Below are 20,047 nucleotides of genomic sequence, written 5' to 3' on the forward strand. Positions count from 1 at the left end.
CTTCCTTGCTTTCAGTAATTCCTATTACTATTTCTTTTTCAGCAAACTTTCCAATACTGCAAATTGCAACACTTCCTGGCTTTGTTGCTGTTTCTTGTATGGAGCAAAAAAGGTCCACATAATGTTTGGGTTTCTCCCTACAAATGGCAAGAATAAGCTCCAACCCAGGGACTTTGAAAATGTAATTCTTCCTCCCAGGTATTCCTTAGAAAGCAAAATTTCTCCACTCAAAAATTGTCTGATGCTGTGCAAACACAGAAGCCAGCAGAAGTGGAAAAGAAACACAGGGATATTTTTTCTTTCTTCCCTAGTACAGGCAGATAAAGAACAATATTTATCTGCACACATGAGATCACTTAAACTTTTGTAATACCCTATCAAATTTGTATTCTTCCTACCTCCCCCACTGGCAATGACATGCCACCAAATGAGTTCTCTAAGTCACCCCTTGTGACACTGCCTCTGTTGGTCTGACTCCACGGAGTCACCTGTGTGGTCCTGCCTGCAGTTAGCAGCAGCTTGGTGGAGGTGCTCAGCAGGGCCGTGGGAGAGGCTGCCCAGCCCTGCTGGTTCTCATGTCTGGCTGTGATGGGCTCTCTCCAGCCTGCTCTCTTGCCATGAACCGCCTCTCACAGGGGAGACCTGCAGCAGCCCTTGAACTTGCTGCTCCACCAGCACTCAGCAGACTGAAATCCCTGCCTGAATGGCAGAGGTGCGAATCTGCTGCTGCCCTGCCACATCCGCCCTTCTCTGTGGTCTGTGCCCCCCACATGCCTCCAGCTTTGCCAGGAGGAATTCTCATCCTTACAGCTGCTCCTCAGCCTGACCTCTCTGTTGGAAGGCTGCCAGCAAAACTAGAAATTAATTTCAGGTCTAGTGGTGGTTTTACGAGATGCTACTGCTTGTGTGCTGGGAACATGATTCAATTCCCAGAGTCACTGGGCACTGAACAGACTGCGCAGAGTAACAGTTTTCAATCAATACTGACCTGAGCTGGAGACGAACCCATCTGGAAAAGATGAAAGCTCTGCAAAGCTCCCATTTACAATTCCCTTTGACATGCTGATTCCCTACCACTGGCCGATGCCTTCCTTCCCAGGATCATTATGAAGCAAACTCTATTTCATTTAGGTCATGACCTTATGTCTGATTTTTCAGAGAATTATGACCTACTTTGAGGCTGGGCTTCATGCTTGTTTTCAACTCTTCAGATGGAGTAAATAGTAAGTAAGTTAATTACCTGAGGACAAGCATTTATTTTTATTACTTTTAGTAATTTATTTTTCATATTTCTAATAGCTTCTCGGTATAACCAGTGCAATGTAAAAATATTTAGGGCCCTTCTTTGTAAATCTGTGGCTTTTACTCCTAACCTTGACTTTTACTCCTCACTGCAGAGTATTACATGAAATTCTGCCAAAATGAAACCTCTGGCCTGAAACACTGTAGAGTCCATAGCTTAGAATAAATAATGCTGCATCTTGCCACTGGCTAAACTGATCTAAGTTTAACCATGTCTACAGGAAGAAAAGAAAAACAAAAAAGGAGATTCCCCCTCACCATGCTCTTAATCCACCTTTCTCTATACTAATCTGAAGATGAGCTTGTGAATGGTCAATAAGAGGGCCAGGGCCCAGTTTGCTGAGCATGTGGCCTAGATCCTCAGCTGATGTATATAATTTATATTTTGAACCTCATCACACCAGGAGCAGATTATGTTCCTGAACAGTAAATATTGACTGCCATTAGGCCCTGTTGAGCTTCAACAAACCATTCTTTTCTATTCTAGTTCTTTTGCAGATTAAGACCAGATAAGCAAATTACAGCATGTCAGAGCAGGACAGGCCAATATAGCAGGGTTTTGAAGCTGTGTTTTGATTTTTGCTGGAAAGGAAGTATATCACTTAACCAGGTCATATTGCAGTTTTCTCAAATTACATTTACCCCTTTCTTGAAACAATAGAGGTGCTGCTAATTGGGTTACAACACACAGCACATTTCTGAATAGTGTGGTACATAATAAATCGACCTTTAGGAATGAGGGGTAAGCAAAGACCTGATAGAAACGCAGCCCTGAAGACCTTAATTAGCTGAAACCGTCTCCGACCTTCACTTGGCTTTGTCCAAGCAGAGCCTCCAAGACAGGCTGGAACACATTTATCCAATAAACTTGTCACATGAGAAAGGCTCTGCAGCAGTGCTTGGTTGGGCCTGCCTGCACTGAGAGGTAAGAGGATCTCAGGTTGTTTACCAGAAGGTGTTGCACAACGCACAAGTTAAAACCAGGCTGGCAGGCTCTGTGGGAGCCACACTGCATAGCCCTTCCCCAGCTGCCTGGGTCAAGGGCTTGCATAACATCAAGAAAAGTCATGTGTATCTATGATATTATTTGAAGAAGCTTCATAAAAAATATAATCTAGTGTAATTTTCCAACTCAGCATGCAATTTTGAATTCCTAAGATATAAAGAGAAAAAAGGAGTAGCTCATTGTATTGGCATATATTATTTGGTTGATTTCAGACTTTGTGGCACTCTCAGTAAACCATTTCACACATTTAGGTAATTTCTTGATACAATTGCATATGAATAATAATGCCAGTAAACACAAACTTGCTTTATGCCTCTTTCCTGCAGTGCCAAGTAAGAATCTCTGATGAAGTCAGAGCAGTTACTCCAATGTGAAATGCACGAGTCTCACCCTCACACCACACAGAGCAATGCTGTCACTATTTTGTTTTAAACACACTATTCTGTGCTAAGTCTTCAAATTTATGTTATTTGACTCAATAAATGTTTGATGGTCTCAGTGTAGCATCTAGTGGAGAAAGGGTAAATAACAGAAAAAATGCAAAGCAGAACGGTGCCATTAACCCTGGTGCACAGTGGGGATGAAAGTGTGTTCTTTTGGGGAGGGGGAATACTGGGAATATTCCCTCAGATCATTCAGTGGAACACTTTGGGGGTTTCTGCAAAGTGGCTGCAGTTAACTGGGTACAGTGCAAGGCTTCTAATCCAGGCAGAGCAGGATGGTATCACTGGCCTGAATTCAGCTCAGGAGAGTCTCTGTGTCTGAGCTACACAATTGCTATGAAGGCAAATTGTCCTTTAGAAACTTCCCTACTTAGTTTAAATTTGCTTTTGCTGCAGCAATAATGTTTCTGTCCTGGCTCAGTGAGTTTTGTGTTTTTTGAGTTCATGCTAATACTGTCTCAAATTAAACTACAGAGCCAGAGCTGCTGTTCCCCAAATTTTGTCCTGACTTAGCCCTTGCACAACCCAAACAATATCAGTGTTGCTGCAGCAGCTGGTCACACTGGAAACACCACAGCCAGATCTGGCTCACAGGGGACTTGGCTCAGGACTGGTCCAGGACCCGTGGTGCAGCCAGACCTTGCAGGGCTCAGGGAAGTTGTGAATGCACAAGCAAAGCAGGAATTGTTCCCGCTGCCTTTGCATATTTAATCTGGGATTCAAGGGCTTAGCTTTTGAGACATACCAAATCTCAGCAGGTCCTGAAAAATGGGCTCCTCTGTGTAATTACTTAACAGCAGCAAAAAAAGCTTAGTGTAACATTTTTAATATAATTTTTTCTGAATGTCATTATTATATTCTGTTTAGAAACAAATTAGAGTAGCATATCCTTGGTAAAAGAGAAGAAATCTTAATTTTCAATAACTGCAACCTTAACAGAGTAAAGAATAGAAGGCTTGTTTTATAATTATTTTCTTTAAACTTTATTGTGACTTTTTAAGTGCATAATGTTTTCAGTATTTCGTGGGGAGGTGAACAAAGAAGCACAAATCCATATACCAGAGTCTGCCTCTAGGCACAGTTCATAGTGAAGAGTCCTCCACTGTTAGAGGGGGGGAGACAGCTATGAAATTAATGATGGCTTTGTAGAGCCAGTTCCTCATGATATGGCATGGAAATGTGCTGCCTTGGGCAGGAATACAAAGTAGAGGGTATGTCCCTCATTAAAAGTACCTCTAGAGAAAACTCTGATTAATCCAAAATTATCTAAGATACAATTTCTTTGCAATTCATGAGGCCTTTGTATGTTGCCACATATGTGTAGCAAGCAATTACAGAAGAATCTGCATTAGCCTTGTGGCACTAACCAATAGGCAGCAGAAAGAAGGGTTCCCCATTCTGTATCTGTCCTTACTAAATCTTGGGAGTAAGACAGGCCAGACTGCTACCTCCTGAATCCCCATTAGCACATTGGAAGGTGTAAAGTGGGGGGGATTCCTGTTTTCCTACCTTGGTGCAGAGTGGAGCTGATAGTGCTGCCTGCAAGCAGTGGGACTGCCCAGCTGTCTTCCAGAATGCCTCCCAGGTAATCTAAAGTGCCTTTCAGCTCTGTGCTAATCTCAGTCCAGCTCCTCATTACTTGATGTTTTCCTGCTCCTCTGAACTGCTGAGGGTGCTGTCCCATGATCCCATAACAAGTTCACTGCAATGAGGGTAACTATCCTGGTTTTGAATACTTAAGAAATGGCAGCAGACATCACCAAAAAAACCCTCTCACTCCAGTCCAGTAACTGCTGAGACTGGAGCTGGACAGAAAGAGCTACAGATTTTTACCTTTTGATGCAGAGAAGAATATAATTACACTTTCTACTGTCTTAAAAGTGACTTGGGAGTATCAGTAACAACATTACTGGTAAAGGCAAGTATTCAAAAAAGAGTTTGTTTCTAAGATTGTGAAATAATATAGGTGCATTTTAATTTTCATTCTGTTGTTCTTTGGGGTTTTTTCTGACTTTTTAAATTTCCACATTTCCAAGTCCCTGCAACTATTATGACTAGAAATATTGTCATTATCACTCATCATCAGTACCATGGCTGTTGGTAACACTAGCACATGAAAGCTAAGATTCTTAGATAACAAGCAAATTTTATGAGCTGTGGGTAACATTACAGACCTGCTATAGATCAGATAAAAGCCACATTCAATGTGCAAATAAATGCTAGCCTTGGTGGTGGTGTCAGCAGAGCCACGAAGCACTGAGAGATCCTGCCCTCTGTGTGTGGCCCCTTTGGGGTTGAGTAAGGAAGGTGCAGGTAGAGCAGTGGTGTAAGAGCAATATTGTGCTTTGCTGGTTTCAATGTTGTCAGTCCATAGGGCTCCTAACTCACCCTTCACTGGCATCTCTCTTCTTCTATTCCCTGGTAACCCAGAAGCCACTTTTGTGTCTGTGAAAGCATCTTTCCAGGGTTCTATTCACCAAATGGCAAATAGTTTGAAAATTCCTGCTGGCTCTCTGGTCCTCTTGTCTTTGCTGAAAGTTTCAGATGTTAGCTGGTACACTCTACCCATGCTATTGTTAGGAAACAAATATTTTTATATAAAAACCAACACGTACAACATTTTGCATTCTTGATCTGAAAATATTTTTCTGCCTGATTAGAAAATGCAGTGAGCTGAATTTTCTGTAAATATTGATGCTTTTTTATTATAATTGGTCTGGCTAATTTCTACATGATCAGCCCAAGCTTTCTAAAATTTTTTCTGCTTATGACATGAACTTTGGAACCACTTCAGGAAGCCAGAAAGTGAACATTCTATGAATCAAAAGTGCAGAACAGGTTATACAGTTATTGGAAGAACTTAACCGGTCAAAAAATCTGTCTTGGCAAATTTTTTTGCAGGAGGCCAGAATGTGGGTGTACCAGGAAGTATTTTGCACATATGTTTTGTTTAGTTGAGTTGCTCCTGTGCCATATTTGTCTTTTTCTTAGGGCAGGCGAAATTTGGCAGTTTTCTGTACCACACTCTATTTCAAGGTCAGAGCAAACCACAACAGTCAATAAATGCTCTTTTATTTTCCTCTTCAGAAATACTTGTAAAGAACACTTACTTTGGAAACATGTCATGTTATACTGCAATGGACAAAGGAATTTTCAGGACTGGGGGTGCATTTCTGGCTATGTTTTACCAGCAGGGGAAAAGCCCTGCACTGCTGCTGGCTGCAGGCAGACAGTGGTGACCTCAAAACCACAACTGTGAAACTGTGGCGCAGTGAGAGGTGACACACGGTCTCCACTGGGCCTCACATGGGTGAGGAGTTCTGTGCAAACTTTATAAAGAAGCCTGGGAAAGGCTGAAGTAACCAAGCACTACAATATTTTTTTAAATCCTCAGGAAAAAAAATGGGAAGGGATGACAGAGAGGCCATTTTCTCCTCTCTTCTTCTATATGTACTGGTATTTTTCAAAAGGTTTCCTGATGTTGTACTGGAAACAGGGCTGAAATATGAAACTGCCCATCTGAAAGTGTGACCTTATTCCAGTGTTTGTCTTGTAGATCAAGGAAGCAAAACCAACTCAAGAAACTTCTTTTCCAATGTACAGTGTGCACTGCTTATCTTCACAAGTTGCTGTCACCTTAAGAGAATAAAGTGCTTTGGCCTTCACTCAGGGATCTTAGCAACAGAAATGTAAATAGCATTGAGTACAAAACACAGCAACCTGTGCACTTACATCATTGTTATTAGAACCAGTGCTATCTGACTTCCAGCTTTGAAAGAAAACTGTCTACTTTCTGGATAGTTACCTACAAGTCAGTCAAATAAAGGTCAACATAAAGTTAGGGGAAAACAAAGCCTGTGAAGGTAAAACTTGTGTGTGTCAGCTGCTCATTTCAAATATTACTTCAATTTTTTTTATCACTGTAGAAAGAAATCAATAGTAGGATTGAACCAATTCCACACAAATGGAGCCCACTTATACTCCACTTTTTGCATGTATCTTTCTCTCCTCCCAAATACTCCAGAAATTTTCTGAAGAGTTCCAAATCCAGAAGGCTTTAGTGGCAGTTGTCAGTGCTGGGTTGCTTAATGATGGGCTTAGAAAAAGGGAAAAAAAAACTATTCTAAAACTTGCAACACAGCTCAAACCAAAGTTATAGGCTGTTGCAGAAATTACTGGGTGAGGTTCTTTGGGCTAAGTCAAAATGAAGGTCTAACTAAACCATCATTTTTGGCTTTGTATCTATGCAACTGGTTTGCTAAATTAAAATCTTAAAATGTTGATTAAATCCCTTTTAAAGTTCTAAAAACGTTCATTAGATGTTCCATTGATTTAAATGTTTTACTGGGATTTCTCAGGTTCAGTCCCCACAGGGTATGATAGGAAGCAGGAGGTTGGAGGTGGGGACATCTCTCTGCTGCAGCTGCAATGCAAGAAAGGCTGACCCAAGTCACACCAAAAGTCCAGGTAACCTGGTGCCCTGCAGCTCCCTACAGTGGAAATATAAGGAGAGAGCAGTTAGAGCCTAATTTACCAGTTCAATCTCTGAATATCTAAGGATGGAATTGGAGGCTCTCTCCATTTTCTGCAAAGCAGCCTGTTTTTCTGCAAATTTGTCTAGGAACTTCTTGCAGCCCTAAGTATTTTTGGCATCTAAAAGATCTCATGATGATGAATTATCCAAATTAAGCAGATGTTGTTTAAATAGTACTTCCTTTTGCTTTTTTTACACTTCCATTTGAAAAAATATTATTAGATTCATCGTTGTTCTCATAAGAAATGAGTAATTGTTCCCTATTCACCTTTCCCATGTCAGACTTGATTTTTGATACCTGTATTACATCTGCCATTTCTCATCTATATTCTAAGTAGTTGCAGAGTAATTAACCTGTCTTAGAAGGCATTCCGCCTTTCTGATCAATCTGGTCACTCTTTCCTGTTTTTTCATGTTTTTCCAATGCTTAAGATGCCACCACATCTCAAGATGCTATAAGCAGAATTTTGTCTTGTATTAAAGGAAAGAACACGATTCCTAAATATTTATAGGATAGCATTTTATTGTTGCTTTATCATTCTCTTCTGTCCTTATCAGTCCAAACTGCCTCTCTGAGCACTGAGATAACAATTTCAGAAAACTTATCCATAGTGACTTCAAAATATCTTTGCTGACTGATATGAACTAATTAGAGCCTACTATGCTGCACAAGTATGTATTTTTTTGTTTTCATTTCATTGACTGATCGTTGCATTTTAGCTGTAATTTTATCACCTACTCCATCTTTATCATGATGGATTTTTCTTTTGGCTACTTTGTGTCAGCAGTTCTGGTTTTGATTTTCCTGAAGAATTGTGAATCCCTAAAAACACTGTCCAGTCCTGTTTCACTTACCACTTGTGAACATGTTGTAAAGCTCAGGTGCATTTGGTATCTCACTGGTTACTGCCTTTGTGATAATTTACCCATCCATCCTCCCTTTGAAGCAGTTACCAATCAGACAGAGAGCTTGCCTCCTGGGCTTTGTAAAACTGTTTGGGGAAATCTTCAAATGTGATTGCTTCATCCAGGCTGCATGTTAAATGTTCTTCAATCATGTCCATAGCTCCTGCATGGGTTGGACTGGGAAGATACCCCGAACATGCTCTGTCTCCCCTGGTGCCACACATTTGGATTTCCTTTCTGTGGCAATTAGACTGAGAGTAAAAGCAAGCTGGGAGGAGGAGAGGAGAAAGAAGATAGCAGGAGCTTGTACAAACTTGGTCTTCTTCCAAAAGGGAGTTGATTAAGGCTGAAGATCCAGAGTCCCAGTATTTATACAAAGTCTACATAAGCCAGCTCCTCTTTATCAATATTTGCTGACTTTGCTGACATTTTTAAAGCTCTACCAGGTTTGCAGTTTCCACTTCTTCTCATTACATGGTGATGAGCCATGTGTTAGACTGACTGGGTTGTCATTTCTGTTTTCTCTGAAGTCTTGTCTAAAATCTTCTATTCTTACAGAACTGGGTTCACTCCAAACCATAAATTACAAAGCACAGTTAATAGTTTGGCGATTTCAGATCCAAGCTCCCTTTGAACCCTGGGGTAAAAAATACATTGTCCTGGCAGTCAGGTACTGTACAGTTTACTGACTGGCTCCAAAACCACAGACACTCACTTTTGCACATATGTTTTTTCTGACCATGCCCCTAAAAAAGGTTTAGTTGTAGCAATCACCTCAAAATCTGCCAAAAAGAACAGTGACACAAAAAAGGTACTTAGTTTTCTCCTGTTTTCCCTGAATGCTTTTGTTTCATCTCTGTTGCCTGCTAGTTCCTCATATTCTCTGGCAGATCTGCTCTTGATGTGTTTGGGGAAAAAAAATTATGCTTCAAAGTATTTTTTTACCTGGTTTATTATGGTTTTGTTTTGCCAGTTTATGCTACTTGCCAGCATTTCTCCTTTTGGACAGAAGCAGAAAATAACAGTGTTCCACGAGTGAATGCGCAAATGGACTTCACAGAATCACTGGGCTGTTTGCAGTGGGTATCTAGAAATTCAACCTTGTGGTACTTTGATGTGCATTAAAGGCAAAGAAGTTTGTCAAAGAAGGCTGGCTGGAGAAAAAAAGGACTTGGTGAAACATGGTCCAGAAACTGTAAGTACTGATGTTTCCATTATCTTTTTGTTTTTGTATCATTTCTGAGCATTATCTATAACATATATTTATAAAATAAATACAGCCAGCCTCCAGACTGGATGATAGCTGCAACAAGCTTATTACCACAAATTGCTATTTTGCAGTATTCTAACAATTAGTACTGTGGAGCCCTATGGCACCAGGTATTGCACAAACTTGAAGAGAAAGTGAGTCCTTGTCCCAAGCAGCAAAATTCTTCTGTCCCCATAGCTTAGGACACTGCTAACACTCACATTCAGTATTTATGTCCATACAATGCACTGTGGATACAGTAACAGTGATCCCAAAGCACAAACTGCTCTGCCATTAATGCTGAGCAGTGGCACTGCCCATGTGGAATTTGGCCAACTTTAAGGTTGTTCCCTGAGTAATGTGTGTATGTTGTAAGGGCTTTGCTGAATTAGGACCTCACTTTATAGAAAACCCATCTGCTAACAAACACGTTATGCTTGATCAAGCTTAGCGTTAAGATTAAGTGCCTTGTCTCCTCTTTTCACAGCTAAACTCCACCTGTAGTGAGAGTAATTTATCTTGAATAGCTTTAATGCAGTGTTTAAGTATGTCTTCTTGGCCACAAAGCAGTTTGCATGTATTTCAGTGAGAGGCTTAAAATCCCATTCACATTTTTCATATACAGTTTTCTCAGATAAATTAATCACAGCTCGGTTGGCAGGTCTTGCATGAGTAATAAGGTTGTTGGCGCAAACACACACCACGGGTCTGTTAGGTAAAGGAGAAGCTTTTGTTTGCTTCTATATTTACCCAAGAGGTTTAACTTGTACAAAACAGTTTAAGATAGTGGTGCTTTACTAGCAGGACACAACAGGCTGTGAGATAACATGTCCTCCCCAAAAAGCATCAACAGAGTACAGATAAATCCCCACACACTGGTTTGAAAATTAAACTCTTGCTATGCGAAATATTTTCACAAAATGCAGTTTCCATTACTTATGTACACAGGCAGACAACAGCCAGAAACTTGCTGTTATATGAAAGAGCCATGCTCTTGAAAAAGAATTGAGCTGAATGCACTTTTTACATGAGAAAGGAATGTGCTCTTTTGAGTAAATAATGACAAAGTGACATTTTAGTTTGCTTTTTCTCTTTCATTCATAATTTTGGGAAGTGATTGCTCAGGGTTTATAACGTGTAACTCAGAATTCTGCAAAGTAAGTTTTTTGCTAGATTCGTCTGACCAATATCTGCACTCAAACATTCTGCAGTGCAATTTTGCTCCATTGCTGTTGTAAGAGCATGAGCTGGAGAGCTTTGTCTCAATATCCGTGTAGTGCTCTTGCAATTTAGGCCTGACCTGAGGTACTCTGCACATGGTGGGAATCTTCCACTGCCTCGATTTAGGGCTTTCAATCAAGTCTTCTGTAAACAACAAAATGCAGAAAAGACAATGTATTGCAAGGAATTAACATTGGAATGCACATATAATATCTGTATGTGTCACTAATTTTGTGTTAGATCAGCAAAACAAATCCCTTTGTACCACTGCAAGGCTGCATTTGCCAAAATGATGTTGTGTAGTTCTACAGTCACCACAGGGAGTGGTTTGGGTTGCTCCTCCATCACACACTCTGTTGAAAGCAATGTATTAATTATTGTTCTTCTCAGATGGAACATAACTTTATGTCTGACACAAACCATGCACAAGAAAATGATATGAAAATGTGAGAGGCAGAATTGGAATCTTAAGTGCAAATGGATTGAAATGTACGTGTGCAATTTGTGCCTAAATCTGACATGAACTTTTGAAAAAGAATTATCAGGCAACCAAGCCAACTCTGCAGCCAAGGATGTCTTTAATGCCCAGAGGAACATATGCCCTGCTGGAGAGGCTGGCAGCAGCTCACAAATGCAGGATACAGTGGTGGGATGTCTCTGCTTGCACCACAATCAGTCTGTCAACTACAGAGATGTTCAGGAAGAGCTGGAGGAACAGGAATGCAACAAGGAATGGCATTACTGATGCTGTGTGTACTATTTTGGGGCTTTATGAAATCATCAGTCTAGGAATTGTTCAATCTAAGTTCAATTCACATTTCAAGCTTTGTCATCTTTTAGATTTTTGTTAATAAAATGTAAATCTCAGCAATTTATAAGTGTTTTCTATTCATTATCATTAAGAAGTCTATTATTTAAAAGAGCTCCAGAGATTGTGATCTGAAATTTCTGCTTGACTGCTTTCCCCAATTTTGGTCTTCTCACCCCTGATTCACATTATTCCTGAAAGAAGTCATATGGAGTATCCTGTATTATCATAATACTCACTAAGTAAATGGGAAAGGTTACAAGTCCTTGGATTATTTAGCCCATTATCATGGAAGGGGTATGACTGCTTTATTAAAAGCAATTGAGGGAAAACACTGCTAAGAGGGAAGGAGTATTTAAGCAAAAGAACAAAACTGGCACAAGAACAATTTAGGCTGGAAATGTATATAAAGTTTGCAAACATCAAACAAATGAGATTTTAGAAAGCTTCCTATTTAGAGGAGAACATGCAAACTCCTTCAGTACTACTCCACATCTTGCTATGGTTAGGAATTTAATTGTGAAATCCAAGAACTCATTCCCAAACATTGGACTCAGTAATCTTAAGGGTCTTTCCCAGCCTAAATGATTCTATATATTCTATGTGTCTGTTACTCAGTAAACACCTTGTGAGAGGTTGCATTTTAATAAGTGGACATTAAAGACATTTTTAACCAAACCCTTTCATACACAATATAAGTACATCAAAGGACCGGGTTGTGTTAAACCACGTCTTTGAACGCAAACCTTCCCATGGGCCACATATGAAAATGTTTATGTGGCCAGGGCGCACAATACACCTCATGCTCTGGAAAGCTCCGGCAAAGACCTACAGGCAGTAATGACCCCCTGGGACATTTGCAGGGTGAGGCTGGGCGGCCATGTGACCAAGACGAGGGTTACGACATTAACACACCCCCACTGCTCCACTGTGGCTCATTTTTCCCTCGGAACGGAGCGGGTCAGAAGGGCAGCGTGCGGCTCCCACGGGCACCAGATCCCTCAGAGGACCCCGTCCCCAGGGCGAGCTGAGCGCGGCGGGAGCCAAACCGAGCCACCGAGGGCAGCTGAGTGCCGCCCGCCCCAGCGCACCGCCACAGGTGTGAGTGACGGCTCACCTGACCAATCAGTGCTCACCGCCGGCTTCAGCCATGGCAAACCCAACCAATCAGAACGCCAGCTGCACTCTCGGTCCTGCCCCCTCCCTTTTACGGACACATGGCGGACCAATAGAAAAGGGAGCACAGCGCCCGCCCCCCATCGGCTCTCGCGAGCTCTCGGGGGCCGCCTCCCGCCCTCCGCCGGGTGACTGCGCAGCCGCCATGTTGGTTGCTATGCTGCCCGCGTGAGGCGGGCAGGAGGGCGGCGATGAGGGGAGGAGGCTGCAGGTCCTCCCCCCTCCTCCCCCACGGGCGCTCGCTCGCTCGCCGGCAGGGAAGGCGCCTCCGCAGCGCCCCGGCGCTCCACCTCCCCCCCGGTCCCCTGTGCCTCCCGGCCGGGGCTGCGTGCGGGACAGCCGCCGGTCCGAGCGAGGCAGTGCCGCGCTCCGTGAGGGACAGCCCCGGCCCGTGCGGCCCCTCCGGCCGGTCGCTGTGAGGAGAGGGGGGAAGGAGAGGCCGGAGGGTGGGGGTGTCCTCCGCCTTCCCCCCGGGGCTCCTCCGTCCTCTTCTCCCTCAGCTTTTTTTCCCTCTCCTCCCCCCCGCTCCCTCGGCCCAGTCGCTGCAGTACGATGCGGCGCTCGCCGCTGCGGCGGGGCGCGGGGCGGCTGCTGTCGCTGCTCCCGAGGCTGCGGCTCGGGCGGGCGCTGCGGGAAGACTGAGGAGGGGGGGCGGCGAGCGGCGCCTCCGCTCCCGGTCTCGATCCCGATCCCGCGGGGGTTGCGGGCGCTGCGCGTGCCCGAGCGTCTGCGGCGCGCGTGCCCGTGCGCGCGCCCGCGGAGGCGGGTTGGGGGTCGCGCGGGGCGGCGCGAGCGCGCAGCCCCCGCGCCTCTCGCCTCGGCGCTCCCCGCTCCATCTGGAACCAGGACGTGGATGGTACATGAAGGTAAAGGCGGCCGCCGGCGCGCTCGGGGCTCCGGGCTGGGGGCTCGAGGGGTGCTGCGAGCCGCGGCCGTGTGTGTGCTGTGACCCCCCCGCTCCCCCTCCCGCAACTTCGCGCTCAGCTCGCCGCGGGCGGAGAGCGACTGCCCTGAGCCCTTCGGAGAGGGGGGGTGGCCGTGTGTGTGCGCTCTCCCTCCGCTTCCCCCTCCGAAAAAGCAGCAGAGCCGGCTCCCCTCGGCCAAGGGGGTGTGTGGGGGTGGGGGGGAAATAGCCTCGAGGGGAACGAGCTGCGGGGGCAGGTCGGGGTCTCTAAAATGCACAGAGCTCCGCCGAACGCCCGAAACGGATTTTTATTTTAGCGTGTTTAATAAAAAACTTTGCGATCCTGTGCTTTCTAGGCACATGTGCGCGTTGCCCTGGTTATGGGCAGGGAAAATAGGTTTGAGTGCTGTCGCTGCATTCCTCTGGTACATTTTTAGTGTCTCCCTCGAGCAGAAGGCTTGTATAATCGCTGTGTCTATATGCGACAGAGGCTTTTCGTCTACCTGGTGATGGGTTAACTCGTGCATGCTGTTGCAGCACCGGCTGGAAGAAGCAAAACGTCTTTTTCCTTTCAAAAATCTCCAAGAGCTAGTGGCTAAAACTAGATAGCAGCCGGTGTACGTGAGATGTTCCCACCTCTGGTCTGTTCGAAGGGTATATGCATCGTTCGGACGTAAAATACACGTGAACGAACTTTATGCTGTTATTTACAGCCATCCAGGATTTTAGTGTGGCCAAGCTGTTACAATTTTTGAAACTGTGAGGTAGAAAATATTTGTGTGACTTGGTGTATTACAGAAGTGCTAATGGATCTCAGCTGAAGGATAATTTTTAGGCTGCGGTGTGCACATACATTTGCTCACCCACGGGGCATTTCTCTTGCCCTGAGCTAAACTCAGAGTTCGGTGGTGAGGGGGTTTTGTGAGTGCACGTTTGCCTGCTTGTTTTGGCAAATAAGTGCTCTGTAATGTTGGGAGCCACCGACGTGTTCACACGCATGCAGGCATGGTGTGCTCCTCACATTGGAAATGTGCATTGCAGGAATACAGGAAGGAGTTACATTAGAATTGGTAAAACCATTTTTTGTTAGATTTGTATATTGTAGGAAAGTTTTCCAGTTCGTTGCTTGAACATAATATATTCACTATTGTAATCTTATGGGTGCCATTTTCTTGACAATGGATTTCTTGCTTCACTGACCTAAAAAGTTGTTTTTACATATTGGCACGACTCTGGCTTGCACCATGTTGATAAAAAATGATTCTGGGTGATAAGCTTACAAATATGTACATGTGTGTCAGTATGTTTCCCAGGCAAGTTTATACTTTGTAAACTCAGAAATGTACTGTCGGTCCGATTTTTTTTGCTATAATTTTGTTGTCATTACTGTTTCTTTGTATTTTTAGATGATGTGCGTGTTTTTAATTTTAGTTTTTCAGAGTCAGATTAAACATTGAAATACAAATGCATATTCTTCACAAGCTGAAATGTATTAAGTAATTTTACCTTTCAGTATGTTTTCCTTACGTTTGCAGTTAAATTTGTTTGGAATCAGATTTACCTGTTTAGAGTTTACTTCGATGGTTACTTCTTGTTCAGCAAAATTGTCCGTGGAATGTATTGTTTGTTGCCATGCTTTACAGTTCTCATGTCCTGTTAATGTCTAATTTAGGATGTACATAGCAGTATTGATTGAACACCCTTGCTAAAAATACTTTCAGGGTTGGGTACACTTACACCATAGTAGCAGGAAAGTTCAGCCAATACCGTTTTTCTGTGACTAGAATTAATTCATTATTAGCAGCTATACTTTTAAAACATGAACAAAACCCAAAATCCTATAATCTTAGAAGTAATGCTAATGGCTCTCTGTTAATGAGCAGGGTTCATGTAGTACTATTTACATGTCACTGTCATTAGCATATTTGAAATATATGGTAAGTTAATACTCAGGGTACATCATTTTGGCTCAGGTCCTGCAGTGGCCCCTCTGTGGGCAGATGTTTGCACCTGCACAGAAGTTGCTGCAGGAACTTGAGCTCCAGCATTGGTTCAGGAGGCATCAGGCCTGTGTTTGTCCTGGGCATTGCTGTGTGTGAGTGTGGTGTCACAGGGGCTTGTGGGCATGCAGAGCTCCAGGGCTGGCAGCCTCATACAGCAGTGTGTGACATGATTGTGGGGATAAAGGCACTTCTAAAAGATTGCTTTCATACTGTAACAGCACTGCTGAAAGGTCCTGAGCACCATCTGGGGGCTCCATTTCACTGGGCCATTATTTATGGTTGCTACTTTGTAAGGATTTTGCTGAGTGTACATGGGAGTTGTGTGCCTTGGTTTGTGTGCACATGTAGAAGGTGGGATGCACACCAAAGGCAGCCAGGACGGGTCAGCCCTCAGCTCACCTGTGTGTGGGAACAAGAGCAGCTTGCTTGGGGCAGTTTAGGCTTTGGATGTAGTCAGTGGGTTGGGTAAATGTCTTCTTAAAATTACAGTGGAATAATAGTCTGTTCTAACTTTTCAACTGGTCAAATCTTTAACTAAAACAAGCAGTAGACATGTGCATGGCTTTTTTTGGTGTTGGAATCAATGTTAGACTATTTTCCCTAAACTGATAAATAGTGCATTCCTATGGTTTGTCTTCTTGGGTCTTCTTACTAGTTTGATCCTCTGATTGCTCATGATTGTGCCTTGCTCCTCCCCTCCCCCAGTTTGGGTTTAAATTTGGTGCAAGATCATATGAATCCCATGCCTTCACATCCTGTTTCTGTGTCACCTCACTTCCATTCTCACCAATTAAAAAATGGCCAAACAAGAGAATCTTTCAGCAGATGGTTGACTGTGCTTTTTTTTTTTTTTTTTTTTTTTAAATACAACACTTTCACTCTGATGCTGTCACTTTTCATTAAATGCCCAGACAGAATTCTCATGGGTATTAATGTCCTCCAACCTAAATAACTGTAAAAATGGTTTGTGTATGTATATAATATGGAATTGTTCATGGGGGAAAGTAGGAACTGTGAAGGTGGAAGAGCAGAGGGAGGGGAGAATGGCCTGAGCAGGAGACAAAACCCAAGGAGCTCAGCAGAGTGCTGGTAATACAACAGCAGGTCTTTACTGGCTGCACCAGCTGTTCATATATGCTTGTTTGGGAACAGAGGCTGGTTTTCCTTCAGGACTTGTAATCCCCTGAAGTAGCACAAAAACAATTTTCTGTAGGCTTTGGAAAACCTTTAATTTCTAAAATTTTGGAGTTCCTTCTAAGTCTATATATATATATATATATATATATATATATATATATATATAATTCTTACAGTGCTATATATGCAGGTACATATTCAAAATCTCCATCTTTATTTTGGAGAATTCCAGAATTAGAAAACTATTGCTGTTTGCCACTTAGAAAATAAATTACTTCAAGTTTATAGCAGTTAAAGTGTTCAGAGAAGTTTTATTGATGAGCTGACATACCAGAATCAGGGTCCAGATGTGTGGGTTAAAGGAATCAGGTTAACAGCACACTGAAGTGTGTGCTGGTTGTGTGCAGTGTCCCAGTACATGCACAGAATGTTACAGCTGGTGGTCACAGAGATTCTCAGTAGGTCACACAAACATAACTTGATGAATTTCTCTTTGAAATGTGAGAATTGAGGCAGCTTCTCCTTTCTCAGCTGATGCACCTTCAAACAAAGTCTGGTAGGGTGATGCAATTGGGCCTCTCTTGGCACCCTGCTTTGTCTGACGCTGCAATTACTCTTGGACAAGTTTCCTGTGACTATTGGATGATAAATGCAATTCCAGTTGTGTGGTTTATGGGACACTGCCATCTCTACAGTTACATGAGGAAGGGGAAATGGCTAATATCCATTTTAAAATAAACAGTCTTTTGATTATGAGTATTTATGACCTGTAATGAAGAATGCTCTGGGAAATATTTTTCCTGACTGGAGTGTGAAGTGAGCTCTTCATTGCCACTTGACACTTTTCAGTCTGACCCTAAGATTGATGAGGGAGAAACAGACAACCCACTTCCCATGGCACGTGCATTCTTACATTGCCTTTCTGGGTATTTCTTATCTTTTTCAGGGTAACTAGATTAGAGAATAGTAACTGAATTATTTTGCATGACCAAAAGCCCAGATCTTCAAATGACAATCAAATGTAGTGCTGCTAGAGATTACCATTTTCATACTTGGAATTTTTACTTTTTTATAATTAGAATGGTGTAGATAAGCTTTAAGGAGGATGTATTCAGTTCTCTTATTAGCCTGGATTTGGGACTTTAATTTAAAAATTGCTCAATATCTGCTAGTCAGAACCTTGTTCTACTGGTGCTTTTTCTTGGGAAACATCAGTTAAAGTCTGAAGGTATTGAGTTCTATATGATTTTGCTATTTTGTTTGATAGTTTTAATAAGCCAATTGAAAAAAAAAATGAAATATAAGCTCTTTTCTGGTGTTTGCTAGAAGTAACAATTTAAATTGGTTTGGTTTTGTGCTGTTAACTGTGCTTGGATTAAGCAAATGATCCTCATTTTGTCTCCAGAAGGATATTCACTTTTAAGACAGCTGAGCGTATTTTAGCTTTTCCTGAGTCCTTTGGCCACTTTTTTGTGTTTGTGCACCAACATCTCCCTGACCTACAAATCCCCCACTCTCCCAAAAACCCACCCACCCAACCAAACCTCCAAGGAGCGTTTTGTGTCTGCTGCAAAAGACAGAAATGAGAAACAAATGATATCAGTAGTGCTCTGCAGCTTGTGTCAGTTACTGAGTGCAATGAAAGTTACGTAAGTGGTGTTTTCTTAGATGAGAAAACGATTCTTAGTTAAGTTGTTTGCTTTTTTATGTCAGGTTTGAAACCAGCAATTGAAACTGAATCTGCAGCAGATCCTGTCCACGCAGCAGCTGGTGACAGAGCCTGCTGTGGCTCCTTTGTCCCAGAGATGGGCTGGCATGCTTTGTCTGGGAGGAGGTGAACAAGCGAGATTTCTGTGTTCTCTGGCCACAGTGGAAGGTGCATGTGCAGTGGATTTGATAACACTGCAGGCCTGTGCTTCTCAAAGGAGAAATTCAATGTGACACACCAGAGCTTGTGCTCTCTTGTGTGTGCCAGCAGAGATACAGGGCTGAAGTAACTCCATACTTAGTTCAGGCTTGACTGGAACTGGAAATGCTGTTGATTCCTGTCCTTCAGGTAGAGAAATTACCACATAGTCAGTAAGAGCACCTGGAAAATACACCAGTCAGTGGAAGAACAGTTATTGCTGCTGATGCTCTCTGAAATTCCAGCTTAGCACAGTTTTGTATCCAGGCCAAGAGAGAATTTCTTGATGGTGCTTTCCCTTATATTTTCCTAGGCCGTGAAGTTGCAAAACATATTAATTGTAATTAAAGTTCTTATAACTGATTTGAACAAAAAAAAAATATCAAAAATGTAATGTATTTCTTTTGGTACTGAAAAAAATTGCTTCTCAGATTTTACAGCTTTGACTCAATGCTTTTGCTTTTAAAAATGACCATTTATGAGGAAGACATAATAAAACTGGGTTTGTTTTGTTTCTGTTAGCCTTGTCATTGAATTCAGAGATGTTTTTGGGGAAAAAAACTGCAGTCTTCCCATGAAAAATTGGCTTTGGAGAGAGTTAAAATTAACATATGTCACTTTGCATTTGTCTGTCTTGATACGTGCAACAAGCTTGTAGTGTCATCTGAAAAAGTGAGAGATATTTTTGTCTTTTGATGTGTAAATAGGGTTAAAGATGGCCAGTGCTGATGTCCAGTGATGTGTTGCATTGTAAGTTGTTTTTTCCCAACGAATTGTGTGTGCACTGCATATGCCAGTTTTGCATTGTCTCTGAACTGCATAGAGCCTCAGTACTGCTCTTAAAATGTTTTTCTGAGTTTATTCAGTGCCCCTATTTAGAAAAGCTTTACTTTGGGAGCAGGGGTGTTTATCAATTTGTTTGACTTAAAAATAAAATTTTATGGAACTTGGCATTTGAGTTTGAAATCTGTGGCCTGTAAGCTCCAAACTGTGAGCTGCTATTGACTTCCCTTGGAAGAGGCTCTTGCCTTTTTTTGGGAGGCAGGCTGCAGTTAGGATTGATGCCACAGTCTGTTTTTAGTGCTTGGGTGCAAATGAGGCTATGGATGGGAATCCTCATCTACCAGTAATTCCCCACTTACTCTGTTTTAGGCTTGTGTGTTGGTTCTGTAAGGAGAGAGTGCATCCTGTTAGCTCATCCAAGTGCACCTGCTTTCCATGGAGCAGATCTCTTGAATATTTGCAAGGGTGTAGTATTTATGAAAAGAAGGTTTTGAAAGACTGAAATGTGTCTGCCTCTAAAACTGAAGGGGTGTATCATCTTTGTCTAAGTTGGGATAGAAAAGAGGGGAAAGAGAAGGACAGCTGCCCTGCAACAATTTTAAAGTGTGTTGGGTTTTGGTAAACATAATGAAGAAGGAGAGGTAATTTATTTTTTTTTTTATTGTCCAC

At 42.6% G+C, this 20,047-nt stretch overlaps 1 protein-coding gene across 1 annotated transcript in view; it reads left to right on the forward strand.

Annotated features, from left to right (window-relative positions):
- The first annotated feature begins 13,288 nt into the window (after positions 1-13,288).
- Positions 13,289-20,047, forward strand: part of PTPN4 (protein tyrosine phosphatase non-receptor type 4) — a 105,317-nt gene continuing 98,558 nt past the window's right edge. The window contains exon 1 of the mRNA XM_058810028.1: positions 13,289-13,511. Coding sequence (XP_058666011.1) covers positions 13,499-13,511 — 13 coding nt within the window. The 5' untranslated portion in view covers positions 13,289-13,498. The remainder of the gene's footprint in view (positions 13,512-20,047) is intronic.

Source organism: Ammospiza caudacuta, chromosome 8, assembly GCF_027887145.1.
Source record: "Ammospiza caudacuta isolate bAmmCau1 chromosome 8, bAmmCau1.pri, whole genome shotgun sequence".
Lineage (NCBI taxonomy): Eukaryota > Metazoa > Chordata > Aves > Passeriformes > Passerellidae > Ammospiza > Ammospiza caudacuta.